Below are 26,900 nucleotides of genomic sequence, written 5' to 3'. Positions count from 1 at the left end.
ACTTGTTAGCCCATCTGAAAAACTGTTCTTTTCGTTGCAGACGGTAGATTTTGGTCGGGGACCACCACATGGCTGGCAATAGTCCTGTTGATCCCATCACAAGATCAACTACCAATTCGCACTAGGAATTATAATAGAAGGGTGAGACCAAGAAACATCTCCGCATAATGCTCTTTAGGGAATTTTGCTACATAGTACATTCTCAGTAGCTTGTTTTGGATCCATAAATTTCAGTAAAAATAGACAAACCGACAGTCTTGGCTTACTATAATTCTGTTGTCTCGTGGTTGGTAGAAGTTATATTTGGTGGCGAAGTTCGGGCGGGGCAGCTAGATACGATACATACCAGCGGCAACTTATGTCCAAGCGCGACAGTAGGAAAGAATGCCGTGAGCCAGGTTAAGCTCGAGAAGAAGCCAGAAGGAGCTAAGAAGGGGAGCCGTTCCAACTTGCATCTATCTCTGTCGCTGTCCACAGCTGTATCCCTTCCTCTGCCAGCAATGAGCTGCATGCAATTCAGCCGTTCTGCCTTTTTCTACACTTACAGAAAATCAGAGTGTATGTGCTTCATTGTATGTGCTTCAGTCTAGATACAAAATTATTTCTGAAGTTTGTTCTCTAAGTGCTCGAGAACGAGCAGTCAACCGAGGGACAGATAGAAACGGCTCAAGAAGAAATAAAAATAAGAGAATACCCGCTGCATAAAAAATATTCCAGTGAATTAAAATGTGGCAAGTTGACTGTTTCGTGCATTTCGTTGTTGGTTCGCTGGCTGGCTTCATCTTACCGTGTTCTCCTCCGTCCGCCATTTGTCAGCCAGCTATTCTGTTGGTGGGCAAGATTCGCTTGGCTTCCTTCGCCGGACCGAAGATGCAACGTTAAGTTGGTTTTGGACTGGAACTACGACTGGGACCAGTAAATGCTGATACCGCATATTTCTCTCCGAAAATATTCAACTTGCCGCTGAATGTCGTCTGCGGCTCCAAACGTGCATTGTTGTTTTTGCTTATACCCTGAAAGTAAGTGCTTTTAGTTGGCTTGATAGAGTGAAAACTTTAGTACGAACTCTAAACGGTAATAGTTACAAATGAACTACTAAAACTTAATTCTCTGCAGATTAAAAAATTTGTTTTTTCTATAACAATAGCTTTTACTTCTGAAATGGACCTAATACCAAAAGATTGTTATTAGGGTATTCAAGGCCTCAACCACTTCTTGCCAGATCTGCCAGCTTGTTGAATTGCTAACTCAACGGAACTGGGAACTGGCCTTCTTGTCTACTTCTCCTCTAGCTTTGGAGCTGAGCCCTGTTGTGACTCTTGGTTGTTGCTCGTTTGTTGCTCGGTTCTGGCAACTATTCCCGGCTCAGCGACAACGCTGCCGAGATTGAGATTCATTGCCTGTTGCATGCCTGAGCCGTTCGACTAACTACTGGCTTCCCCCGCCAGCCCACTGCTCCAGCCAACATCATGGCGAGTTGGCTAGCAGAATTATGCGACTGCCCCGGACAAACACACATAAATAAGCGGCCACAGGTACATACTTTTAGCAGTATGTATGTGCCTTGCGTCTGGAGTGGCATCTTGCTGTTGCAAGTTGCACGTAGAGAGCAGCTCCAATCTATGCGGCCTTTGTATTCGTTTTCGGTAAGTTGGGCTGTACTGAGACAACTTGTTGCTGCAACAATGTTGCCATCAAGTAGGCTGTGGCAGAAACACAGTAAACTTCATTATCAGATTGCTCAGCCAATTGAGCAAAGTTTTATGAAACGCGTGGCCATACCAATTTTGTATGGCTTAATAAATATTTGAGCTTGAAATGTTATTTTTTATTTTTGATGTCCTTCTTGCGTATTTGATGCTCTTTGCAGGTAAGCTGCGTTTAGCATTTATTTGATGGTTTTGTTTTTGTTGTTTTTAAACTACCCATAGCAGTTACAACAAACAATGGCATCGGCTCTAATACGAGCTAATACTGTGGCGCGGGAAGTGGAACAGGGGAGGCGGAAAATGAAAACAAACGCAAATCATTTAACGAGCACGGCTTAGATTGGGCCGCATATTGTTTTATATGTGCCCCACGACCTCACCCTATTATCCTTTGCTGCTACAAAAAGTACACCGGCAGAATTCAAATTTTAGCTTGGAGCTTTTCAATTTTTTTAAGTTGTTGTCTGGTTCTAAGTTTCGCGAAATCAGATTTTCTCTTCGCGGAACGTCAGTCATAGAAAGGACCAAATAAATGCATGCAATTAAGAATTAGGAACTAAGAGCTTACCTAGTGCACTCTTTTAAATGCAACATGTTCCACACTTTGGTGTCATTAAAAATATTCCTAATTCCAAAATCTGAAATACGCTCAAACCAAACCATCTTTTGCGCAGTGTAGGGCCATGAAAAGTTGCCAGCAAATTGCGCGTAAATCCCATAAACCGTTTACAACTACAACAGCTCTCATCGGCGTCATCGATGACGATGCTGATGCCCATGTTGTTGTTATGACCTTTGTTGTTGCTGTAGCCACAACTGTCGCCTGCAACAATAACAAAGAAATTTTTATGCACACAGACATTGGCTCTTCATCGGTTTTAAAGCTCCTCTAAAAGTGTTATTTCGGAGGGGCTGATGAAATGGCGAACCAACCAGCTGACAAAGCTAAAACCTTCGTTTTGGTTTACGGACTAGTCGGGATAAAGGCTTTTATAAAAAGTACAAAAATTACTGTAAATAAAATTTACTTTTATTACCTAAAACGCGAAGTGAGAGCTTCTCTCCACTTTACCACCTCCCCTCCCCAATTTAATGCCCTATTTGTATGCCTGCAGAGGAAAATGTGCATGAAGGGATTTTCCGGTGCATTTGAGCATAGGTTAAGGTTAAGGTTTATTAGGAGATATTTTCATTGGGTTTAAAGCTTAAAAGGCGGAAGCAAAGGCCAACCGCTATTTAAATTAACTTGGTAGGAGCCTGATTATGCCATTAGTAAGTATTGTTATAAAAACTGAAATATTCAGTTAAAGGTTTGTTTTAAAGTTAAAATAGATGTGGGTTACAAGTAACCGTAAAGCTTGTAAACACTAGTAGCTTCGCCAGAATGATCATTCCCCCTTACGTTTTTCCGATTCAATAACAGAGCAAAAAGTAATCACCATGAAAGGCAGTTAAGGATTCTGTTTTCTTTCCTAACAGAAAGCTCTGGAAAGGGCTTTCGTCTAACAGTCGGTGGCAACCCCTCCGTATAATGTTATCCTGAGTTACCCCTTACAACAAATTTAGCGTCGGCTTTTCCCCTGATTTAGATGGTAAGGACCCAACTTTCCCACATTCCCGGAAACACACTCACACACCCACGCAGCCCACATAATTTGCACCTTGGCGTCATGCGCTCTATCGACGTTCGGAGTCGACATCGGCTGGTGGGCGTCGGGAAAATTCTGTCGGCTTTTCCGTTCGCTTTCGCTTCGTCCGCCTTGGCCGGGCATCGTTTTTCCAAACTTCGGCACTTTCCGCTGCGTTTAGAGGGTGGCAAACGCTCACCTGAAAACCGAGCGAGCTTCGTTTATGTGGGGGGTGTGTGTACGTGTGCTACCCCCTTTCGCCACATTTCCGAAGCAGGTGTAACAATTATTATTTTCTCGTTGATTTTGCTGCCGACGTCGTTTTGGTTTTTTTGCCGCTGTCGAGCTGTCTGCCTCTCGCTCGCATCCTTGGCCCTTTCGCTTGCACCTCTGGTTTTTGGGTGGCGCACACGCATGGCGCATGCATTTGCTGTCTCACGTGGAAATGCTGGCGCGTTCTGTCTGTATGAGTGTGTGTGCCAGTAATGTTACTGCAACAATTGCGATTACAAAAGCAACAACTAGTGCAGGGGAGCCCATCTTTTGAGTAGTTCAACACCAAGTGCCTCTCTAGTTTCGATCCTCAAAAGTCTTATACGGACAGGTTTATACTGTAGGAGGTATGTCTTTTATGGAAGTATAAGAGCTCATAGCACCCCGCTGAAAATAATGACTTGATAATTGCGCAGCTGAAAAAATTCACTGAGAGGAAGAAATATAATAATTCCACCAGCAGGTAGAAAACCAACGGCCGAGAGAACGCGAGAGAGCGGCAAAACAGGAGAAGGCCCAAAAGGTGTGCTACTGATGACTCGCTTTCATACCGCATTTTTTCGGAGTCGTCGCTGCCAAGAGGAGAAATGCTGCCCACGACGACCGATTCCCTCAGCGTTTCGTGGCTGCTCGTCTCGGCCGCGTTCGTTCTTTTAGCCAGAGTTCGGTTCTTGGGCCCACTGTTGCTTTATTTTGGTTATCACGCGTTGCCGCTCTGCCGCTGCTGGCGCAGCAGCAACAGATTCAATCCAGGCAGCGACTGCGACTGCAGCAGCGACGTCCAACTCCGAAACAAAAAGGTATATTACCTTAGAATGCCAGTCGTTCTTACTTCAGTCTTCGTACAGTCTTTGCTTTAACCCGTTCCAACTCTGTCCGCCGCTCAGCTCGTTGGCTTTCTATAGGAATCGAATCAAATCACCTAGTATAACAGCAGCAATAACATCGGGTCGGTAGCCTGTGTTGTTCCCTGGTTCCGTTTCGTTCAGTCATCATCGAAAGTTGGCGTCGCAGTCGCAGTTGCCGTCACCGTCGCCGCCTGCGCCCAAAACCAACCACCGCCACACACCTCCGCCAACGCCATCGACATCCTCTCCACCACCGCTAGTAGCAACATCAGCAGCAGCAGCAGCAGCAGGAGCCAGAACCAGAACACTCTCTCACACACTCTCCACTCACTCACGAATTTCAATATCCAAATCAAAGTCAGGTTCAAATCGAAAACAGCCGCAACAGCAGCAACAACACCTCGCAAAAAGCACGCGGATAATAATAAAAAGAAAATAACTCACGCAGTTCGCATCCAGTGTCCGACTTGAACAGATCACATCAGTCCAGATCCAGTTCCAGATCCAGTCCCCGAGAATATTAACTCTCGAAGCTTACAAATAGAAAAGTAAAATCAATCGACTTCCGGCTTCGCAGTGTTTTCACTTTTTGCGCGTGTGAATCAAATTAAACCAATCAAAAACTCAACTCTAATTTTCATTTCCCAGTGTCTCTATCGCACTTTGCGCTCTCAAAAATGTAAGAAGAAACGAAAAGAACGACTCGAAAAACATCAAGAACACAACAACAAAAAATAAAAGATATTTTGTGCTCACAAAAGTGTTTTTTTTTTACAATAAGCGAATAAAGAGTAAAGCGAGAACCAAATTGCTGGCAAAAGTTCGTTGCTCGAGAGCCGCTCTCCAATTCTTAGGCCGATGATATTTCTTATAGGCCTTGGCAACAACAAGTTCTGAGCCAACATCAGCCTTAGCGTCTCTCGCTCCTGTTCTCTACGTACAAGCCAGACATACATAGGTGAAGAAATTTTAGAGCCGGCAAAACCAAGAGCCTCGCCAACAAAGAAACACGTTTTGTGTTTGCGGGCCCACAAAAAAAAAAAATCACAGAAAATCCACACGAAACGAAACCCAAAGGAGAAAGAAGAAAAAACAAAACAGCAGGCAAAACGCAGACTAAGTCTTTCTCAGCCAACTCCGATTCGAGTCGACTTCTGGCCATAAAACCTTATGGCCCGCGTTCCAATAGGCCGCACACAGACATTCAGCATAGACAGCCACTTGTCGCTGCCGCTGTGGCGTACTAAGTACGCATCCAAATAATTCCCGTAGTTTATTTTTATTGTTGTAATTACACGTCGGCGGAGAGCGAGGAAGACGGCTCTTGGCCCACGCGGCGTTTCACGGGCTTAAACTCCCTGCTTACTTCTTACCTGTTTTTGCAGCGGGCCAACGTGTGACTCAGCAACAACAAAAACGAGCATCAACAGCATAACAAACCGGTAAAGCTGAAGAAATTGTGTGCGTGTTAATTTAGAATCTAGAGAGTCCGTCACAGAGGCTTTCGCTCCGCTCTCCGACCAAAACGAGTTTTTTCACAGCTCTCGAAAAAAATAAAAAGAATTTCTCGCAAAAATATTTTAATTATTTATTCACTTGAAGAGCACAAGAGAGCACAAAATATTTGAACTCGCAAAATATTTCATTTATTTTGCATTTGTTCCAGAGTCATAATTACAAGATCCGCAACAAGAAACTTTGATTGAAAAAACAATTCAAGAGAATCCAACATTAAAATAAACTCTTCACTCCTCATCCAACTTCAACGACACTGACTCGACACTTAATTGGTAATAAGAGCAAATTATTATTAAGTATTCATGCCCATTGTGTCTCGTTTTTGTTTCTTTTTTTGTGCGCTATCTATCTTTTGATTTTAAATTGATAATCATACCCATATGGTTTATTTTCTCTATTTTTTTGGAGCTTCACGTTTGGCTTTGAATTGGCAAGAAAAAAGAAAATGCGAAAGAAAAAATGAAAATGTAATTCATTTAGTGTATTTTTTATTTTATCTTCCTCCATTTACCTTACAAGAAAATAATCACACGTGTTTTGCAATCTCTTGACCAGCAATCAGAAACCGACATAGAAATGCCGGACAAGTCCCAGCATAAATGAAATAAATCCAGAGCTAAAGACAACAAAACTGCAAACGAACTCCCTCGTATTTTTCTAAGCCCAAAACCAAACCAAACCCCTTTGAAACCCGCCCCGCCCAAATACCCATCAGCCATCAAACTACCGTACAGAATTCATTAAAATAAATCAAAACCGAAGAAAGCAAAATAATAAGAAAATAAAACCATACAAAAAGGCACAAAACAAGAAACAGGCCAAAAGTGGTGAATTGTTGCTAAATCAATAGAATACCGCTACAGAAGTCGGTACAGAACAGTATTTTAAAATATATAAGAAATAAGTGAAATCGAAGAGATATTTACAAAAATCAAGATCCTGTTGAGGCATACATGAGAGAATTGTGAATTTTATAGAAATTTATAAATCGATATACATCTATATATTTGTATGTTCAGTTGTTAATTTTGAGCGTTATTTAAAGAGGCATTTATACGCAGAAAGTTGTGGGAGAAATCAATTACCAAAGGTGACTACAAAGGGAAATCTGCAAGAACAAGAAAACGGAAAAAGGTGATAGCCAGCAGGGTCGACGGTAAGGGCGACAGAGAAGCGATAGAATGCAAAGGTTGTTAAATTAAAATTAAGTATAAATATTTACAAGGAGCGAATAAACGCGTTAAATAGCAACATATCAGCATTAAAGAACAACAAAATCAATTAAAGAAAGGCAATCGAAAGAGGCTGCGGGAGATAGGAAAAATCAAACAGAAGTAGGAGAAATAGTTATATGAATATTGATGCTACCAAACAATCAAACCCAATCGAACCCCAAGATTCCGAATTAAATCAAAGTACTCAGAATAGATAAATTCCTGTTTACACATTGGTAAAACATCGGTTGCAGGAGCCGTAGGCAATGTCAATTTGTAATTCGTAAGCAAGCAACGTCAATCAGAGGCCGACTCAATCTCAATCACTTTCAGTCGACACTTAAATGTAAGACAGATTTTTGTAGCTTCGTCTCTAGCATACAGTAAGGGGTTAACGTTTTTAAGGAAGTAGGGTTAAAGAGGGATCGCCGGGTACAATCAATGCCTCGATCGACAAGAAATCGCGTTTTGACAATCACACGAAATTAGCGTATTTCATATACACATCAGATATATCGCCTCCGCGCGTAATATAGGATTTATATACATCTTCTCTACAGCATATATTTACGAAAAACGTTTGCTAGCCTTGGCACTTTACATGTTCTAAATCAAACCTCTATTCTATGACAATCTATGAAACCACTTTCCTCTATTAAAATAAAATAACGAAAGCGGTCTAAACAATTTACAATCAATCATCTTGCAATCAACTAGAACTTTAAACAATCTTCGAACGGTTTTCAAATCTCTATACACATATTTATATACGTCTAACCATAGTAGTGATATATTTCAATATTAACATTTTTAGAAACACTTTAAACACGCTCAAAGTCAGATTAAACAAGGTAGTCTTAGCTAAGCTGATAGCTGTTCTTTTATCTATCGAACAAGTTTAGCAACAATTTGCGTAAAGCTTTACATCACACAATCGGCATAGCTATCATGGAAAACTAATTCAATTGGCATTATATTATAACAATAAGCAGAGCTCATATATTCACCAAAACACGCAATCCAACAATCCCAGTGTAATTTTCCCCAAAACTCAAAATACGCCAAATACTAAAACAAAAGAAAATCGAAACGAAAACTTTTAACTCAAACGCACCAAAAAATATAACTCAAGAAAAACCAAGTGCAAGCGGAGGAAACTTTAATAAACATTTGTTGCCAATAAAACTGTCATCATTGCCGCGTTAACAGAAACCACGGCGTCAGCAGCGATTGCAGCGCTCAGTATCAGCAGCAGCTCTCAAGCGTCGCTAGCCGCCAACGCCTCCGCCACGCCCACATCGCCGCCCACTTCGTCAGTGGCAGCAGCAGCAGCAACGGTAAAGAGCGAGATCGTTGAATCCGATTCGGCGGAGACCTCCCCTATACAAGATTTAATAATGGTAAGCGCCGCCCAGAATCCGATCCTAATCAATTTAACGAATCCGCACTCGAAAGCCAAAATATCGAAACATTAAATTAGAATCGATAACTTAACACTCGAACGATAAGAAAATGAATCCGAAACCATATTCAAGAACTCTATACTTGATCAAAAATATGTCATGACTACTTATTAACTAAAAATATATAAGAAACTTGTACAGTTTTCTATGCAAAAAGTCAATTATATTCCTAATCTTTTTAAGTTCCTCTTTCTGTCATAATAATCTATACCGCTAACCTCATATAACTTACCTCTACTATTAACTATCGGACAATTTCAAAGGTGTTTAATGTCAATGGAGGAGAAATTGTTTCTATTTTATGTTAATTTGTACATACATTAGCAATTCATTTGATTTTCCGTTTTATTTGGTTTGGGAAATAGTTTTACTTTAAATACTTATTTTATACCTCACTCTGCTGTTGTGTATATAGTTTATTTTAAGAGTGTGGTGCCGATCCAGCCATTGACATTAACATCTAATTATAAAAAGCTGATGCTTCACTCATGATTTGGCCGCAAAAACTTTCACATCTTCTTCGCCTAAGCTGTTCTTCCATGTGACCAAGTTGTGAACGGGCTTACATCTTTTGAAATTGGCCAAATCTTTATGCTACTGCTTTCGTTTCTGTATCGGTCTTACTTCGCCTCTCTATGGTTCCAACAGTAGATTTAACTATCCACTATCCACTGGTAGCGCTCTCTTAAAACTCTCACTGCTCTATCTCTCTCACTTGATTTCACTATCTATATCTCAGCCCTGACTCTCTGTAGCCCACTCCTTCTCTCCAGTCCCTGCAACACGATTTTTAATTTGAAACGATAGATGTCGTAAGGGTCCACTTCACACACTTTTCAGTTTGTTGTGACTTCTTTTCATTTTATTTACGAAAAAATAAGAAAATCCAATTCAAAAACCAAACTGAAACCAACAAAACCCCTCGCCAGAAAACCAATTACAACAAATAATCTGAACCCACCACGCACAGCAAATGCAATTGTTGCACGCATCGCCGTCCACGCATCCGCATCCACATCCGCATCAGTATCCGCAGCATTCGGCAGCATCAGCAGCCGCCTATCAGACCATGCAGGTCCATCAACAGCAACACCAACAGCAACATCATCAGCAGGCGGCCGTCTTCCACCACCAAGTGGCGGCCATTGCCGCCCAGCAGCAGCAGCAACAACAACAGCAGCAGGCTCAAGTGCAGCATCAGCAACAACTGCAACAGCAGTTCCACTACCAAGCCCAGGCTCAAGTCCAAGCGCAGGCAATGCTGCAGACGTACATGCAACTTCAGGTGAACAATGCAGTGGGTGTGGCTGCCACCCCTGCCACACCTACCAAGCCGGTAGCTGCCCAGATTCCGGGTGCGATCTCCGGGCCGATTGCGGGTCCGGTTCCTGTATCGGTGCCGACACAGTTCTTCGCGGCTCCAAGTACTCCGCTAACCATCATTCCGGCGGCGGCGGTGGCCTCGTCCGCCATGTTTGCTACCGCGGCCACGCCCACTTCGGCGGCCACCACTCCGACCAACAATGTAAATAATACAGTTAATCTATCAGCCGTAACTAGAACTACTACCACTACTACTAAGAAGCAGCCGCCGGCAGCAGCGGATGCAGTCCTGAGCGCTGTCAACGGTAATGTTGGTCTTGCAGTGGGTGGTGGTGCAATGGCCTCGATCTTGGGGCCAGCACCGCTGCCAATGATGCTCCACCACTTGCCACTGGCCAGCGTTCGGGGCTGCAGCAGCGCCAGCAGCGGCTGCAGTTCTGCATCTTCTGATTGTTCTATGCCATCGCCAACTTCACTACACTTATCTTCTCCTAAAAAGGTTTGTGTGTTCACTAAAAAAAAAAAACGCTATAAAACAACTCTCTTCAGATCTCTCTTTGAGTTTCATCCAGTCAGTTTCCTGTCGAGAAGTAGATATTAACTCTCTTTCCCCACTAACTCCCCTTCTCACCTGCTTTGCATGTTGTTTTGATAACTACAGTTCGGATTTGTTCTCTAACCTCCGATCCGTCATTCACCACTGTAGTTAGTGTACTCACTCGTAGTTGTCTTTCATTTGCTGTCGTTTTCTTAGTTGTTGTCGTTGTTTTGAAATGCTCATTTGATTACAAACCAATCACTAAGTACTAAAACCATTAAGTTAGTTATAAGTGAATAAATATATTATTATTGTTTTACAGTTACTTATTTATATAATTCAATAATGTCCTTCTTACTCGAACATTACATTTTGTGTCAACATTTATTAGGCCTAAGACTAGGACTTGATCTTAATTTATTGTTTAGTTTTATTTAATTCAACGATACAACCTTTTTATCGATTAGATTAACGTTTCAAAAGTTTTGCAGCGGTCTTCATTCGGTGTGAGAGTGTGAATTGAAGGAAAATTAAATGCCAGTTCAATTATATTATTTATGAATATAGCACACTGACCCTTTTCCCTTGTTTAGCCCTTCTGGACCTTTCATTGGGCCACGTCCTCTAAAGGCTCCATTTTGGGTTGTGTGAGTCAATTGCGCGTAATAAAATAATGTGCAACCGCTGTGCCCAGCTGACCGGCATACAAATGAGCCTCCGATCGGGTTTCTATATCTGACACGAATTTATGGACTCAATCTCAACTTTGTTGGAAGTTCGTAAATTTCGAACCGACTAAAAAGTGGGTTCGCAAAAAAGGAGTAAAACAAAAGTTGCTGGCTGACTGGGTTTATTATTTTATCAGTTATAACTATCGCGCTGCAGGCGAGCATTAACCGCAATTGTTTGCCCAGCACTTACACTTCGTCCTGGGCAACTGTTCCGGTTCGCCTGCACCTTTGCCCGTTTTTGCGCTTTTTCGCTTCCTTTTTCCCCATTCGGCCACATGTCGCCCATATTGATTAGTTGGCGTTGAAAATGTCGCTGCAATTTGTTTGCAGGGCGAAAGGCAAAAAGTTGCACCTCCTCGTCACTCACTTCTGGTAATATAACGGCCAGTTTTTGACCCTCTTGCTCCTCTTTCAGTTGTATTTCCCCAGCCGTGGCCGCGAGTCAAACAAACGTGGCCTGTGCTGTTTGCCCACTGTTCCAGTGACTAGTGCTCTGTGCTCAGTGTCGTGTATCACCCCTGTATCCTGTAACCTTTGTGTTAGGTGTCCAAGTGTCCAAGCGTCCGAGTGTCGACCGTCCACAGTGCGTATGTGTGCTCCGTTTGTTATTCTAACAGCAGAGCTGGCAGAACGGTCGACCAACGTCTGCCACATTTATTATCGATTTATCGTGGCCAGTAACTCCTTGCTGCTGCAATTAACCCCCGGTTCTCATTAATGTTTAAACTGTACTTAAATGACTCTATTATGTGCTTCCCCCATTTTACACACAGGTCCACGTTAAATTATCTGTAATTGATTTTGTTTAACATACGCCCCGACAATACCTGACACCCCTGTCCCTATCCATTAGCCGATTTAAATGTTGATTTTAGCCTTTCGCTTTATTTTCGTGCGATTTTCCATCTGAGCATCATTAAATGCACTCAGTCGTGAATAAAAATATTTTGTGATTAAATAGTTTTTGCATCGATCGACCTGCATTGCTGTGCATAATTATTATTGTTATATGCGGCGCCAAATTCCGCTGTTTTTCTGTGTCTTTCGTGATTCCCAAAAAACAAACGAAAATTTAAAATAATTGGTTTTCACATGGCTTAACTAGCCGCCTTCCACTTTTCCACCTGCGCTGCCAGGGCAAATAGCAAAAAGCCATGAGACTGAGACGCACGACAACAACCCCAAGGTGCTAATAAATACCTCGAAACAAAGCCAGAAAATCGTACGATAAATAAGGATATTGACAATGAAACATGAAAGACCTCCGAAGCCAGGGGAAGTAGAAAAATTTTTCAAATTAGTAAAGCGCTCGGGGATTCGTGTAAACATATTTGACGGTGGCATCTTCGTTGGAAAAACGCTTGCAAGTGTCATGACCGCATAAGCAAACTCGCTTTGAAGTGTTGGAGTCAGTCAGTCAGTCTGTCTGCACTTCTAATAATAATCCACAGAACTGCCGACCCTCGGCTAACTTACAAACGCACAAATAAACTTTTTAAATTTAAAAATTCATCAAACTTTCAAGCAAAGGCCGTCGAGTCAAACAAACTAGATGAACACAGTGGGGTCTCAGCGTTAAAGAAAAATAAGCAAAAATAATAAAAATTTGTATATATATGAGGGAACAAATTACATTAATCCGTAATCGAAAAACTTGACTTGAACACGATGGGAAAGTTTTCGCTGTGCTTTGAAATTTAGAAAAAAATGTGTATTAAGCGATTTACAAGAGCGCTGCAAGTAAAGTGTTTTCCAACTACAAAATTTCAATTATTTTACTGTTTCGGGGTTCGTCCGCGAATAAAAAATTTAAATTTTAAATGCAGCAGGACAAAGTCCCCCTCCTGGGAAAATAAATATGTCAGGAAATGGGACAAGCAACATGTTGTCCAAAATAAGTGGGGGCAAGTAGAATGGAATTGCTTCGTGCTTGCATCAAATTGAGATGAGAAAATAAAATTCAATAAACTCTTGTTAAGCACGCAGCATTACAGGAGGACTGCAGGAAGGGGACAACGTTTTAAATATTGACAGCTTCAAAAGGGAGTCCCTATTCCGCCCTTCCCATACCTGGTATCCCTTGTATTCCTGGTATCCCTGGCTGCTGAGTAAATAGATAAATCAACCCCAGAGATATGTACACCAAGCATTTTTGCATTGATCAAAGCTGGGGTCGGCTCTCCGGGGGACAAAGGGGATGGGGCCAGGGAGAAGGGCAGGACATGATGCCTAGGCTTTCTTATGGTTTATTCGGACCTCAATCGATTTTCGTAGCACACTTTTTGGCAAAATCACATTTCTCCCTCAGAAGAACTTGTACAATTGCGCTAATCAGAGAGGATAGGACAATGCCTAGAAAAATGGAAAGAAAGTAGATATTATTAAAGATGATGGTGAAGAGCTTAACATTCTTGAGAGTGTCAAACTTAAAGTAAATATGTTTGCCATGTTTATTGTAACCAGTTTATTCCTCCGCTGCTTTGCCGTACCTTGGGCTGTCTTACCGATTTGCCTGTCGCTGACAAACAAATTAAAAAGTTATGACTAAAAACGTTTCGCGCTCGGCAATGAAATGAAATTTGTTCGCTCGGACAACGCTCAGTGTTCAGTGCTCAGCTATGCCGCTGGCTAAATTTAAATTGCTTTTGTTGCGCTTTTGTAGTTGTCTAGTTGTTGTTGCCGCTGCTCCTGTTGCCTGTTTCTGCTCCTGGTCCCTCTCCTCCGGCAGCTGATGATGAGTTTCCTTTTTGTGAGCGCAAGTTTTCTTTATTGTTTGCACAAATAGTTTTTGTCGCCCGCGCAGCACAGTCATAAAAAATGTCAGATTTGCTTTTGAATGGCGACGCGGCGTGTGGAAAAGATGTCGAAAAAATAGTAAAAATGTGGGTAGCTGCGAATTAAGTTTGCAGTTAAACGGCCACGGCTAAGCGCATTAAGAGAAAAGTTTTTGCATCCAATGGCGCTCCCCTCATTCTCTTTTTTCGGCCCAAACTTTTCCGAAATCATTAAAAGCTTAAATGCGGCGACCAGGAGCTTGAATATGAATATGAATATTGAATGTGCGCCGGAATGAGTGACGAACGGAGGAGACCATTAAAAGCAAGCTTGCCCTTCAAACCCCTAATCCAACTTGCGGGGTTGTAACTTTGGCTTTTACGAGCGCAAAATGTTTGCCCTCCAGTGCACTAATCCACCAAGCACACGAGCTCACTCGCCCAACAGTAAACTACCAAACTAGCAGACTGGCAGGAGCAGGAGTATGTTAGAGGCCAAAACCCCGAGATGAAATGGGGCGGTGACACAAACTAGTAGCGACAAACCAACTTATTAATATGCAATGCACACTTTGTTGCTATATTAATTGCAATATTAAATTTCCACTAATACTCGCTTAGCAGGGTCAACCCAGGACTCGCCTTTTTCCAACACTGCGAAACTAAATATCAACCTTTTATTTCACCTTATATTTACGTTTAAAAGTAAGTCTTTCTTCAATTTTTAGCAAATTGGAAGATTGACATAAACTAATAGTACGCACAGCCTTGGGTGCATTTTTCACTCGTTAATTTTTTATTTCACAGAGTGGTATTGTTCCTTTTTAACGTGGGTTTTTTCCAGTGTCCGCTCAACTAATTCAGCTTGAAAAGTTTTGCCGCAACTTTTAGCAGGGTAAAGTGAGTTGAAAACACCTAGAACCAAGTAATTATTACATGTTTACGTGCGCCAGGATCACGTATCCCCATTTCTTTCGAATACCCATTCCGCCAGTCCTATTTCGACCCCGCTCCCGTTTCTCGTATGTGCGATGTGGAAGCTAGCTTCATTCGACTTGCGGCACGGGTGCACTGGAAAGCGATACTAATGATAAGTTCTGCTTGCCAGGAGTCAGTCAGCGAGATGAACTCAATTTGCTACGTTTTACATTACCAAAGCCGCGGATGGACATCATTTCCATACGCACATGCATGGTGCGGACGAAAGTGGTGGGAGTTTTCGTGCTCGGTTGCCCGCAGCTTGATGTATGCGGCTGGCGAAATTCTGCGTCTGGCAGATGGAAATTGCACTGCAGCTCACCCCAAACGAAGAAATGGGATCCCGCAGAAAGAGTAGCAGCGAAATTTATAAATGTTAAAGAGGTGCAGCAGGCAGGCAGGTAAAACCACCTGCGTCGATGCCAGACATTATGTTGGCTCAAGTTTGCAGTTAACTAAATTTATACATTCGCAATCTGGGCGAGTGCAACTGATTTCATTAACTAGAGTTGGGCAAACATGCCAGTGAGCCCCTCTTCTTCTCCTCTCTGACGGGTGGAAAATTAATTTGTTGAAAATAAGTTAAGGACAAACTTTTTCGTGTTTGCATAGCACACTTTCATGTGCGCACTGCTTGGGGCTGATTAATAACCGCAGACGTTGTCTATCCGGCCCTTGTCTAATTATTATTATAGCGCAGAAATGTGTGTCAGGCCAAAGTTGAGTTGGCAAGTTTTACTGTTCTGAATTATGTATTAACTTTGAGCACACCACACCCTTTTCCCATCGTACTACCGAGTATTTTGTAGCTCTGCTAATGACTAATTTTTGGTCCTCGAGCTACGAAATGCTGGCTTGAACTTGATTAAATGCAAATCTGGCTACCAATTGTCACCTTTTGTCCACATCAACATCAAATTTTCCGCTAGGTTTATGTGCATAAATGCAAATGCCAAACATCAGGACGTTGCCGGCCAGAAGGCAGACTTTTGATGAGTTGTGCAATTTCCAGGCTGAGGAACAAAAAAGGAAAAAGAGCAGAAAAGGGCTGAAACCCGGCCATTGTCCCCCGTCGTCTTTAGTTCGCTTTTGCCTTTCAAGCGATTTCCCTCGGTTTTCACAGCCAGGAAAAGCGAAGGCTGCGCTTGATTGTCTGTGTAAATGCGGCGCCAATTTTTTATGCTCATAAATGCAGGCAGACCAGCAAAGCGACTCCACTTTCCACTCAAGCTCATTGTATTTGCATGCTGCCCGCCCCTTCTGGCATATTTTCTGCTGTTTCATCATTCTCATCAGCAGACATTGCTCATACGCCACGTTCCTCCTTTCGTCAGTCGACAAAAGCAAGAGCTGCAGTTCATATAATTTTTTCTCCATGCTTTGTCCAAGCTCGCTTTGCTCCAGAGCCAAAACGTTAACAGTATTTTCAGCATTTTCGAGACAGTTTGTCATAATTCCATAGAATCTACTTGGCATTTTTTCTCTTTTGTGTGCTTCTGGCTTCGGAGCTTCTTCTGATTCTTTATTGTGTCAACATGACAAATCGTCAAGTGTCAGGCGGGCCAGGAGAGGATGCAAAAAAAACGTGCTCTTATTTAATTTGAAGGTGGTCTTTAATAGACCAAATGGTTAGCATAAAGAGAAAAAATATTTTTTATAAGATGCATGGATGTAAAAAATTGAAATTACCTCAAGATAATTTGTTTCTCAACAATCCTTTTTCATACTTTTATTTAGGATTGGGAATATTTTATACCTCCTCAATGAATGCATCTCAGGATACACATTTTTTAGGCTTGAACTGGGAAGTTAAATGGATTCCCATTTTATCAGTAGGCCCATAAATTCAATCGGCCAATTACAATATTTCGCCCATCGTATGTAAATTTATGAGCATTTTCATTTCAATCAATTTACTTTGCTACCATTTCGCTCACATCCGGTTTGTGTGACTGGTGTCTAAGTTATATTTATGCTTTCTACGGCCACCTCGAGGAGAAAAATTTATTCATTGAAGTTTTTACAGACAACTACACACCTCCTCGATGCGGTTAGCCACAGCACTGCCATCATCGTCGTCATCATCCTCATCCGCATGAATGGCGGGGAAGCGGCTAAGCTAAGCTCTTTGCTCCCTGCTCCATGCTCTGACGTAATCATTCATACTTCATCAAGTTGACCCGACTCCGAATCCTTACTTTTCTATGCAGACCTCGGACTCGAGCACGCCTCTATCTTTGCTTCATTGCTATGCAAACTGATCCCAATGGCTACGTTTAATGGTCAAGTGTGTAAAATTGCATAGCAAATCGTTGTGATGGTGGATGTGGGTGGGTTCGAGGAACAGCGTGTAAGGGAAAGTTTCCTGGACCATTGCTCTTAGATAAACATCTTTGCCATCTGTTTTTGCTCCATATTGCTCAAGCTCTCTGGGTTCTGGCTGCTGAGTAAGTTACATATTGATGTGATTTACCACTCATGTCTTTGGGGCGTTCTCTGTCTCCGGCAAATTGTTTTTAAATTCAGTTTCGAATCGATTCTCCTTGTGGCATGATACACACGCCGATACGGCCGATTTATCGTACATTTTATGCCTCCGCTTGGGGTCCAATTTGAACGTGTTCCCATATTTCTTTCTAGGGCTGCCGTAATCACATGGCAGATAAATTCAAAATGCAGCTTAATAAAGTTAAAATTCCGCTCTGGATTGACTACCCAATGATTTTTTTTACGATTGTCACGTTCAAAAAACAAAGAGTTAGAGGTGAAACCTTTTAAGTTAAGCTTATTCTAGACCCTTTTTAAATTTAGTAATGCCATCGAAAACAACAGAGTCTTAATTAGTTCAATACATAATTGTTTCTGTCCTTTGAAACTAGCTCCTATCAATCAATTCTTCAGAAATTCCAGTGCTGCCGACATAGCTGCCATTGTTGATTTCATTATGATTTCGATTTGCATAATAATGTCTAAGCAACAATTTAGCTCTCGACCCCGACAGTCAAAAACGGTAGCCATGGGCCCTTTCCTACTGTCAAAGGCTCCTCAACTTCGAGGAGTGAAATTTAAGTTAGAGTTCTTCATCGTCTTCGAGCAGAGTGTATCAATTTTGGGAGCCTCACATTTCATTAGCTTGTCAACATTTCTGTAGCCAACCAGCCTGTGATAGCCATGTCTTTGGCACTTTTGCCTGCGGCGTGTGCCTCAAATTGTAGTTGCCATGGCGTGCGGCACCCAAGAAGCAGGCGAGGGAGCTGTGATGGGTGTTTCAGCCCGAGCTGTTTCCCGAAATAGTTAAACTGCTTAGCGAGTGTCTTGCGATTTGGCAGACTATGTCACATGCTCCGGTTGCTATGCAAATCAATTTCCCAGCCAGCCAGCCGGGCTGTTTGTGTCGGAACCCAAGTTCATTAGGACTTTGTTTAGTTAACTTTCTATTGGCAGGCTTTTGAACTTTGATACCCAAATCTGGCTAACGCTTTTGTGTTCAGTTAATTTGTTTTAATTGCCATAATTTGGTCCGGTCTGCTTGTGTCTGCTTTGATTTTCATGCAAATTTTAAAGCGCTTAAATTGTGGCGAGCACAAATATTCAGCAGGAGGGGCGCCAGGTAACGAGCTGTACAAAACGAAATCCCTTTTTAACAAAGGCAGAAGGGGAAGTCATAAATTTTGCCCAACAGCCATAAAAGTGTTCAGCTTGCTTCGTTTGGGGAGCTCAAAAGCAAATATGCAATACGCTTGCTATCGATATGCCGAAATCTATGCTGCTGCCTTTCTGCTTTTCCCTTTTCGGGGTTTTTTTTCCTTGCCTAGACAAAGGGGAGAATCCCCTGCACATAAAGAGCTTCCACAAAAAGCCCTTGCCAAAAGTATTTTATTTATTTTTGCCATACACACTGACACATTATCAGCAAATGTTATTAGGGGTGCCCCCCGTAAGTATGCAACAGTTTTTTGTTCGCTTGCTGTTCATTTTCCTTTTCCTGTTTTGTGCTGTTGTGTTGGCCCTGCGGGCAGACAGCAACAAACAACAGGCAGCCAATTAGGCAAGCCAAAATCTGGTTAACTGTTGCTCTTGCTTTGCTCCATTTTGGCAGCCAGCCAAGACATGGCTTTATTGCAGTTTAATAGGCTGGTGTATTTCGGCATAGTAGATAGGCTAACGCATTAGGAAAATCGTAAATGATCCAACTTTTTTTTGTCGCATTGCTTTCAAACCACTTAACGCAAATGATGTTGATATAGCCGATAGACAGAGCAACTTTTTCGGGCTTTTCCCCTAAAAATAGGAATTCCGCACATAAACACACGGCGCATTTGTTGTGATTATTATTGCTGTTGTTGCCGCCGCCCTTCTTCGGCAACTTGCTGTTTTTCTTGGGCCCAGAAGTCGTTGAGCGTTAAAAGCAAACCAAAAATGTTCTACAACTTTTAACTTGAGTGTGTGTTGGAACAAGTTAATGTAAAAGTATTTTTATGCTTTGAAAAATATTTGCCAAGCCGAAAATTATAAAGAAAATAATAAAGGAGGAAGAAAGCAAAGCAAAAAGAAAACAAAAAGTAGAGCTAGGCAAGGAAGACGGGAAATTCTGCGGTTATTGCATAAATAAAATCAAACAAAGCGAGTAGGAAAACTCTTACCAAAAACCCACGAAGTCTGGGTCTCTCTCGAACGAAGTAGGGGATTCCCATATTATCGTCATTCGCATCATCGTCATGAATCGGCCACAGTCGCTGTAATTTTGTTATAGGCACCGGTGCGCGTGTGTGTGCGTAGGTTTTTTTCTTTTCTTTTTTGTGCTTGTGTGTGTGTGCGCCGCAAGATAAATGTCTATTTAAATTGTCCCTGGCTCTAGCCAGGTCCTTTGTTCCGTCACTTCCTCAATGGCAAGACCATGGCAATGCCACTTGACAGCATGCCGCCCACTCGAACTCCTCCCTAGTTAAATCTTTATTGTTATCATAATTTGCTTTTATCCGTGCTCAAAGCTTGTCTCATGGCAGGTTACCTAACCAAAGCCCCATTCATCCCACCGAGATTGGACAGGCAGAACCGAACAAAAACCGAGGCAAACCAGACCCGCAGTTCACATTTTTATCGTAATTGTTTTCGTGCATTTTTGTCGGTCTCCTGCGAAAGTGAAAAGCAGAAAAATGGAGCGTAAATAGCACTGAGCTCTGTCGGCTTGTTTACACATTTTTCCGCTGTGAGCTCTCGCTATGCAAATCAATAAAAGTTGATAATTGAGATTTCTTTAACAAGATTTCGGGTGTCACAATGACGAGCTCCTGTTACCATCTTGCTGCTGCTTCCTCTGGAGATGATGAAACAGATATGGAACGCTGGCAGAAAATTATAATCATGGGTAGCACTAGGCTGTGCCAGTGACATAAATTATAATAAGGTTGAAAGGTAGTCAATGGTAGACCTTGAAAAATGATCCGATGAGGCAATTTCCTGTGAATGGTGGATCATTAACTGAATTAAGGAAATCTATATGATAGAATAATTATATTGATAATTGCGTATTTTTTCGATTATCTTGATTTTAATAGCTATCTCCCTAAATAATTTGATTTATGTTGTAATTTATGACGTACCCCCTTCATCTCTAGCATTTGCTGTATGAAATTTGATATTGTGTGCCTCTATATATCTCAGAGATTTCCTTAGCTGTCCAATGTCTTAGTAATAAGGCAATCTGATCGCAATAACCTGCTAACTTTTGTTTTTCTCTTTTTATTGCAGGTAAGGATCGATGAAGAGTATATATATAAGCTGAACTATTTGGTAAGCAATTCGATTAGTTTCCCAATATACTTGAAAACATTTCAGGCTGGTAGGAGCTCTTTCCATTTGTCCCATAAGCGACTTGGGTTTTTATTTCCGCAAACATCCCGCTTCATTTGGCATTGCGGCAAGCAGCCGGCAATTGTGTGCCATAATTGAATTTTAAATAAACCCGGCAGACACGCACGAGAGTCGATTGCAGTCGTATACCTTCTGCACTCGGATCCTTGGCACTTGTCTACTTTTTAAACTGTAAATAAATTTCATCGAATTTCTTCGCTGCCTGCTGACAAAGACGTCTGGCAAGCGGCTCTGTGCTTTATGCTCCATGCTCCATGCTCCGTGGTCCTTGTTGCTGTCGGTGTGTTTGCTGCATCCTGCGCCATGAAGTATGCAATTTTATTTCAGTGCGACCGGCACTTACCTGGCATCGCTTTCTCCCTCCTCCTGCTGCCTTTCTGTTAGCTGCTTGAATGGCATAAAATATTTAAGTTTACATTTCTCACACACATTGTACAACGTGCTGCCCTTTCGGGGATCAGCCTGTACCTCTAAGCCGGATCTTCACTTTGTTGTCTCTTTGCGTTGACTGCGGTGGACTGGACCTTTTACAACTGGATTTGCCAGTCAAGATTTCTCCGACTGGACCGACCACACACATCAATGTACTGTACTCGGCGAAAACCAATCTAGTTTATTTCCAAAATAAATTATTTTCCGTAATAAAGTGGGAAGAAAATAGGAGCATTCTCGTACATGTACATCTTGTTAAAAGTCAGTTGTAATTTTGATGCCTCTATATTATGTGAGTTCTGCAGTTTGAAGAAAATGGGCTTTTTGACTAGGAATTTCCTAAGAGTCCATATTTTTTACCAGTGAACTTATGCAGCATGTTTGTCCGCCTGTTTAATATTTGCTCTGCCATTGTCATGGGTCAGCCCCTACTCTGATCCCAAGCGAACCGACACGACCTGAACTGGCTATTTGTGCAGCACTTGGCTCGCCTCGACCGACTCTCCAGCTCTGATTACCGGCAATTCCGTTTTTCCTCACTGCAAATATAATTAAGTCAACAGACAAACACGTCCAGATATATCTATAGACAAATAGTGCGATTGAGTTGCATGTGCATTTTATTTAAGAGTTCAATAAGCAAACTTTGCGTCGGGTCAAGAGTGCAGCCATTAGGTAATTAATTTAACACTTGGCCACACAGCCCGGCCACTAATTGGCTTCCATTTACCAATTGAGACAAATCCGGCGGACGGAAAATAAAGAATAGAGCAGGAACTGGAAGCTGATGGATGGGCAGATACAGCTGTAAGTCGAAATCAAAGCGATGGTAGTCATTACATCCATTTGCGGCACTCTTGGGGTTGGCAGCCATGGCAATAGTTCCCAGGAAAAGAATCTGACATCAAAAACGCTTCAATGAACTGGTCAAATGTGGAGAAGGGTACGTGTGTGGGTATGTTTGGGGTTGGCTGCTCACTGAACCCAGTGAACCTGCTCGAAATTAATGTGCCACGTAAAAAGGGTAATTTCCAGAAGCCACGTCAAAGGTGCTTGGCCAAGTTCCAAGTTCGGGCCAAGACTTGTTGCGTGCCTGCCTTGTATACTTTTTTAGACATGACCGCGTAGCCAAAGTGAAGTCAAGTGCAAAGGAAAGTAAAATATTTTTCCAACAGAAAGGAAAAAGGGTAGCGAAAACCCGGAAAACATCAAAATAGACAAGCTGCGAAACTTTTGTGATGTCTAAAAGGCTCTGCTCATTAAGAGGAAAGTCAAGGAGGAGATGCGTTTGGTAGTGCCTTTGGCGTTAAACTCATTAACGGTAATTGCAACCCGGTTTTTTTTTAGCGCGCGTCGCATTTTTAAAACGCAATTTTGTTAATTAATTTTGCACATGACGCCCGCTGTCTGAGGTGGTGCTCGTTAGCTCCGGCAGTAGTCGATGACTCGGCTTTTGAATATGTTGTCAATCAGCACCGAAGCGTCCTTGACTTGTCTATCCAGCCACCACTTGTAGCTGTCGGGCAAAGCTTTTTTGGCTTTGGCTTTTCGGGGCTTTTCGCTTTTCAATTACGAAAAAATACGCCCTGCAGCCTACTTTCGGATTCGGTTGGGATAACACTCTTTACCGCTAGGATCAAATACCAGCGGATCTCCCTCCTGCTGCTGACACTGATGCTGATTGACGCCCCAAGGAGAGCAGAAGAAGTGCCTCTTACGCAGAAAAAAATATTGGGCTATCGAGATGAAGCCCAATTGTAGTTCGAAGAAAAAAGGAATGTCTGTGAAATTAAAAAAAGATGTTAAAATTAGTGTGTCAAGTAAAAAAAAACGGCCATTTAATATATGTAAGTCAGGATTTGAACTTTGTCGTTAGGAAAGTCTTTGAGTGCAGTAGTCTAACATTTCCGATATAATTTGTCTTGCGGCCAAACGTTTTATGATCAGGCGTCGGTGCTAAGTGTGCGTGAGAGCCACTAAAAGGCGAAAATAATATCCCCCACTGGAATCGCACTCGAGAAATGGCCAGGCCAAATACTAAGGCTTGTTTCCGGCCCTCGAGGCAGCTAACTGAATTTGAGTGAAAAACGAAAAGAAAGCTAAGCCAGACACAGGAGCAAAGGTTAAGGAGCTTCTGTGATTTATAAGCATGTGCTTACCGGCCATCTTTTCGGTTTTCACTTTTCTTTTTTGCACTCCTTCACAATCAACAGTCCTTTTCATGGGTCAGTGCAGCGCACACACTTATAGACAAGGAAAAAGGCTGTCACAACTGTTGTAATCAACTTAATTGCAGGGAAACAGAGACCGGGAAGCCCATAGCGAGAGGGAGAGTCGAGTCGCTCAGGAGAGACCGAGTAATTATGAGTAATTGTTATTAATATAATTTAGCCAAAGCTAGCCAAAGGACATATTCAGAGCGCCCAAAGGCACGCAATGAAAATATAAAATTTTCATGAAACCAGCAGCCTAGCAGAAACGAAAAATATTTCCAAAACGGAACAGAATACATTTGACTATAATCTACAATCTACGTCAACAACAGCAGTATCCAGCTACAAAAGTAACAACAAAGAGGGTTGTTAGCCCTACAGCCAAAGCGCGAAAATTGATATTAATTTTTCCGCTTTTTTTGCCATGGCATCGGCCCATGGAATGTCCATAAAAAGCAGCTAGGAACAAAAGACTCAGAAAGAGGAGCAAAACGTTATGAGCCTTGTTATCGGACCACGCCCACAGAACGGGGGCGCAATGTGTTTCCTTGGCATTATTTTTGCTATTTAGCAGCGCAAGAGGCAGCAAAAAATATCAAATTAATTAGCGATGTTTTGTGGCAGAGTAAAAAAAAAACAAAAAAAGGGAACCGCAATAGCAAGAATGGCAACAAAAATTGTCTAAAGAATAATCTTTTTATAAGCCGTCCCATTCAAATTGTATGTAAAGAAATATCTAAAGGTTTCAATGTATAGTTTAATTATAAATATATATAATTTATGAAAAATATGCTTAGTCTCAGCCCCCATAAAATGCATAATAACTATCTGTAGTGTGTTTGGCCAAGGGAATGCTATTTGTCAATTTGACATTCACAAACCAGTTGGTCTACATAAGAAAACCCACGTTCCTGGGATGACTAAAATAAGGTTTAACCAATACAAATGGACTGCGCTACCGTCTTTTTCAGCCGAATGCAGGACCAGACCCACAACTCGACCCCAGGAAATGTTGCAAAAACTTAATTTCTGGCTGCGGGCTTGTAACGTTGCTATATTGCCTTTTGAGACGCAAGTCTCAAACGCTTCACTGATCTAATTCTATTATCGTAATTGTCTCTATTCTATTATCGTAATTGTCTCTCAAAATGACGAGAGTTATGCATAATTAGATTACCCCAACGCACAAAAGTATGCAGCGCTGTTGTTTGCTTCATTGTTGCTCTCTGGGGCAGTCAGAAAATCATTCTTAGGTTTTTAGAATTTAAGTCCCTGCTCGAAAGAGGGACGGGGAAGCTCGCTTGTAAGTCAAGGAGAACTATTTTCAGTTAAACAAAAGGAAAATAGCAAATGCCAAGCACGGAGAAAGTGCTGCAGTCAAAGTTTATAAGTGTTTATTTCAATTATTGTTTGGCTGCGTGTTGTCTGCTCCGGGTTTTTGGCCCAGCAAAAGCGGGCAAACGCTCGCGGGGGCAATTTAATTTTCCGCATTTTGTGCACCCCAAAAAGAATGGGGCAAAACAACAAACAATAACAAAAACTAGTTAAGAAATGCAAAAGTTTTTAGCGTGAAAGTTCGTCCACCGTCGTCCTGCAGAAACTTCCCTTCTGGCTTTGTTTTCATTTTCATTCACGTGCAGTTACTCAATTTTTGTGCTTAACGCCAAAGAGAAACAGAAGGGAAAGCAGCGCGACTCAATGGTGAAGGTGTCAAGGAGAACTCCCTCTTTTCACTCACACATCCGCGCTTTGGTATAATTTAATTTTACACTTCTTTTTATTCTGCTTGTGACCAGTACTAATGCTGGAGCACTCGAGTTGCTGCAACATTGTTGCTCGTAGCCTAGCAGCAACATTGGCGGGAACTTGGCCAAAAACCACTCCCCCTTATACATTCTGCCAGTTTTCTCCCCCGAGCCCTTCCGCCTCCGGCTGTTTAGTGTTGCGTGTCGCCATATTGTTTGCTTTATGTCACACACTCGCCAACACAAACGCACTCTGGTTTATTTGCTCCGACTGCTGTATATTTTACTCTCAGGTAATTGTGGTTTTTATTTCACAAAAATAATAATAGCTGCACCTTTGGGGTGGCAGGCCGTGTATATGGCTGGACGTGGACGGATGGCTGTCGGAAGTTCTCAGGCTACAACAATGGCGAATGAGGGCGCCATCTTAAAGCAGACACATTCACGCGTTTACATAAGGTCTCAACCACTTTAAAGCCAGCTACTGAACGCTAATAAGACACGCAGAGCAGCAAGGACGATGGAGGGCGGGGATGTGGAAGTTGAGGAGCAGACAGCCGCCTTTCATGAATGTGTGGGCTTACACTCTGCATACTGTTTGTATGTGCGAGTGTGCAGCATAAACCCTGTTAACACACTTAACTATAAACAAAGCTACAAGCAACGCCTGGCCGGGCAAACACCTCCCTCCCTTACCTGCCTCAACTACGAGCATAACTTTAATGCTCATTGCTTGGCTCGCTGCCTTGGCTTGGCTCGGTGCCAAATTTAAATGAACTGGGTCGCCGATGCGACTGGGCAACGATGAGGTGCATAAGAGCCCCGCATTTAGATGGAAGTTTGCGGCATGCAGATGGGGCTAGGAATTAAAGATATTGAAAGATATATATTAAATAATTTATATACTTTAAAATAAATTAAGTAAATTTATATACCCACCATTCTTGTTTAGCAAATAAGAATAAATATTTTTAGCAGTGTATGCTGGCAGCAAAGGCATGGTCTTAATTACATAATTTCCGAATGAAGAATATTCGAGTTGCCCAGCGGGCTCTTGAGACCAAACCAAAACCTGTGTGTGAGTCCCGGCCCCAAACCGATTTATGTGGGAGTTTATAAACAATAGTTCATTTGCGAGCGCTTCGAGGCAGCTTAACCCCTAGCCCAGCTAACCCGCATAATGTGCTTACGCTTCATCGATTGACCGTTGTCTGTGGCTGTGTTCGATGTGCGAGAGTTCGTGTGGGAGGGTCCGCTGTAAGGTTGAAGGTGAGCGAGCTGGTGAACATAACCATCGACGAGAGCTGCGTGGTGCTAAAAATGTTAATGCAAATCATTGGGGAAATCAAAAATGGCTCCACCCCCGTCCAAAGTGCAAGTGAAAACTGTGGCCAAGATTTTCATAGGCATCCTCTTCATGCAATTTGCAAGGGTTTCCCAAGTGGCTTTTCCTCCTCCATTTCTCCGTCCCTTTTGTTGTCAAATTTGCGCAGCAGCCGCTTCCAATTGCAACAGCCAAGTCATTAGCATAAACGTAGAGCGGCGAAAAGTAGGGAATCCATTAAGGCCCGTGGCTACGGGATAGGCACTCAAAACGAGCCGTGAGCTCCTGCTTTTGGCAACTCTTTAAAGATTTATG

The 26,900-nt window shown here is 42.3% G+C and overlaps 1 protein-coding gene across 8 annotated transcripts in view; it reads left to right on the top strand.

Annotated features, from left to right (window-relative positions):
• LOC108109355 (polypyrimidine tract-binding protein 1) overlaps nucleotides 1–26,900 on the top strand; it is a 133,890-nt gene that overhangs the window by 46,580 nt on the left and 60,410 nt on the right. The window contains exons 1-3 of one of the 8 annotated variants that reach the window (XM_017217820.2): nucleotides 4,435–5,137; nucleotides 6,125–6,248; nucleotides 6,532–8,590. The exons of 5 other annotated variants lie outside the window; for them this stretch is intronic. In XM_017217820.2, coding sequence (XP_017073309.1) covers nucleotides 8,588–8,590 — 3 coding nt within the window. In that variant the 5' untranslated portion in view covers nucleotides 4,435–5,137; nucleotides 6,125–6,248; nucleotides 6,532–8,587. Of the gene's footprint in view, nucleotides 1–4,434; nucleotides 5,138–6,124; nucleotides 6,249–6,531; nucleotides 8,591–10,351; nucleotides 10,476–26,900 lie in introns of those variants that run through there. 2 more of the 8 variants (XM_017217815.2, XM_017217814.2) reach the window with 2 other exon arrangements.

The sequence above is a fragment of the Drosophila eugracilis genome, unplaced genomic scaffold (assembly GCF_018153835.1).
Source record: "Drosophila eugracilis isolate 14026-0451.02 unplaced genomic scaffold, ASM1815383v1 contig_1101, whole genome shotgun sequence".
NCBI lineage: Eukaryota > Metazoa > Arthropoda > Insecta > Diptera > Drosophilidae > Drosophila > Drosophila eugracilis.
This window is presented reverse-complemented; position numbering and strand designations above follow the sequence as displayed.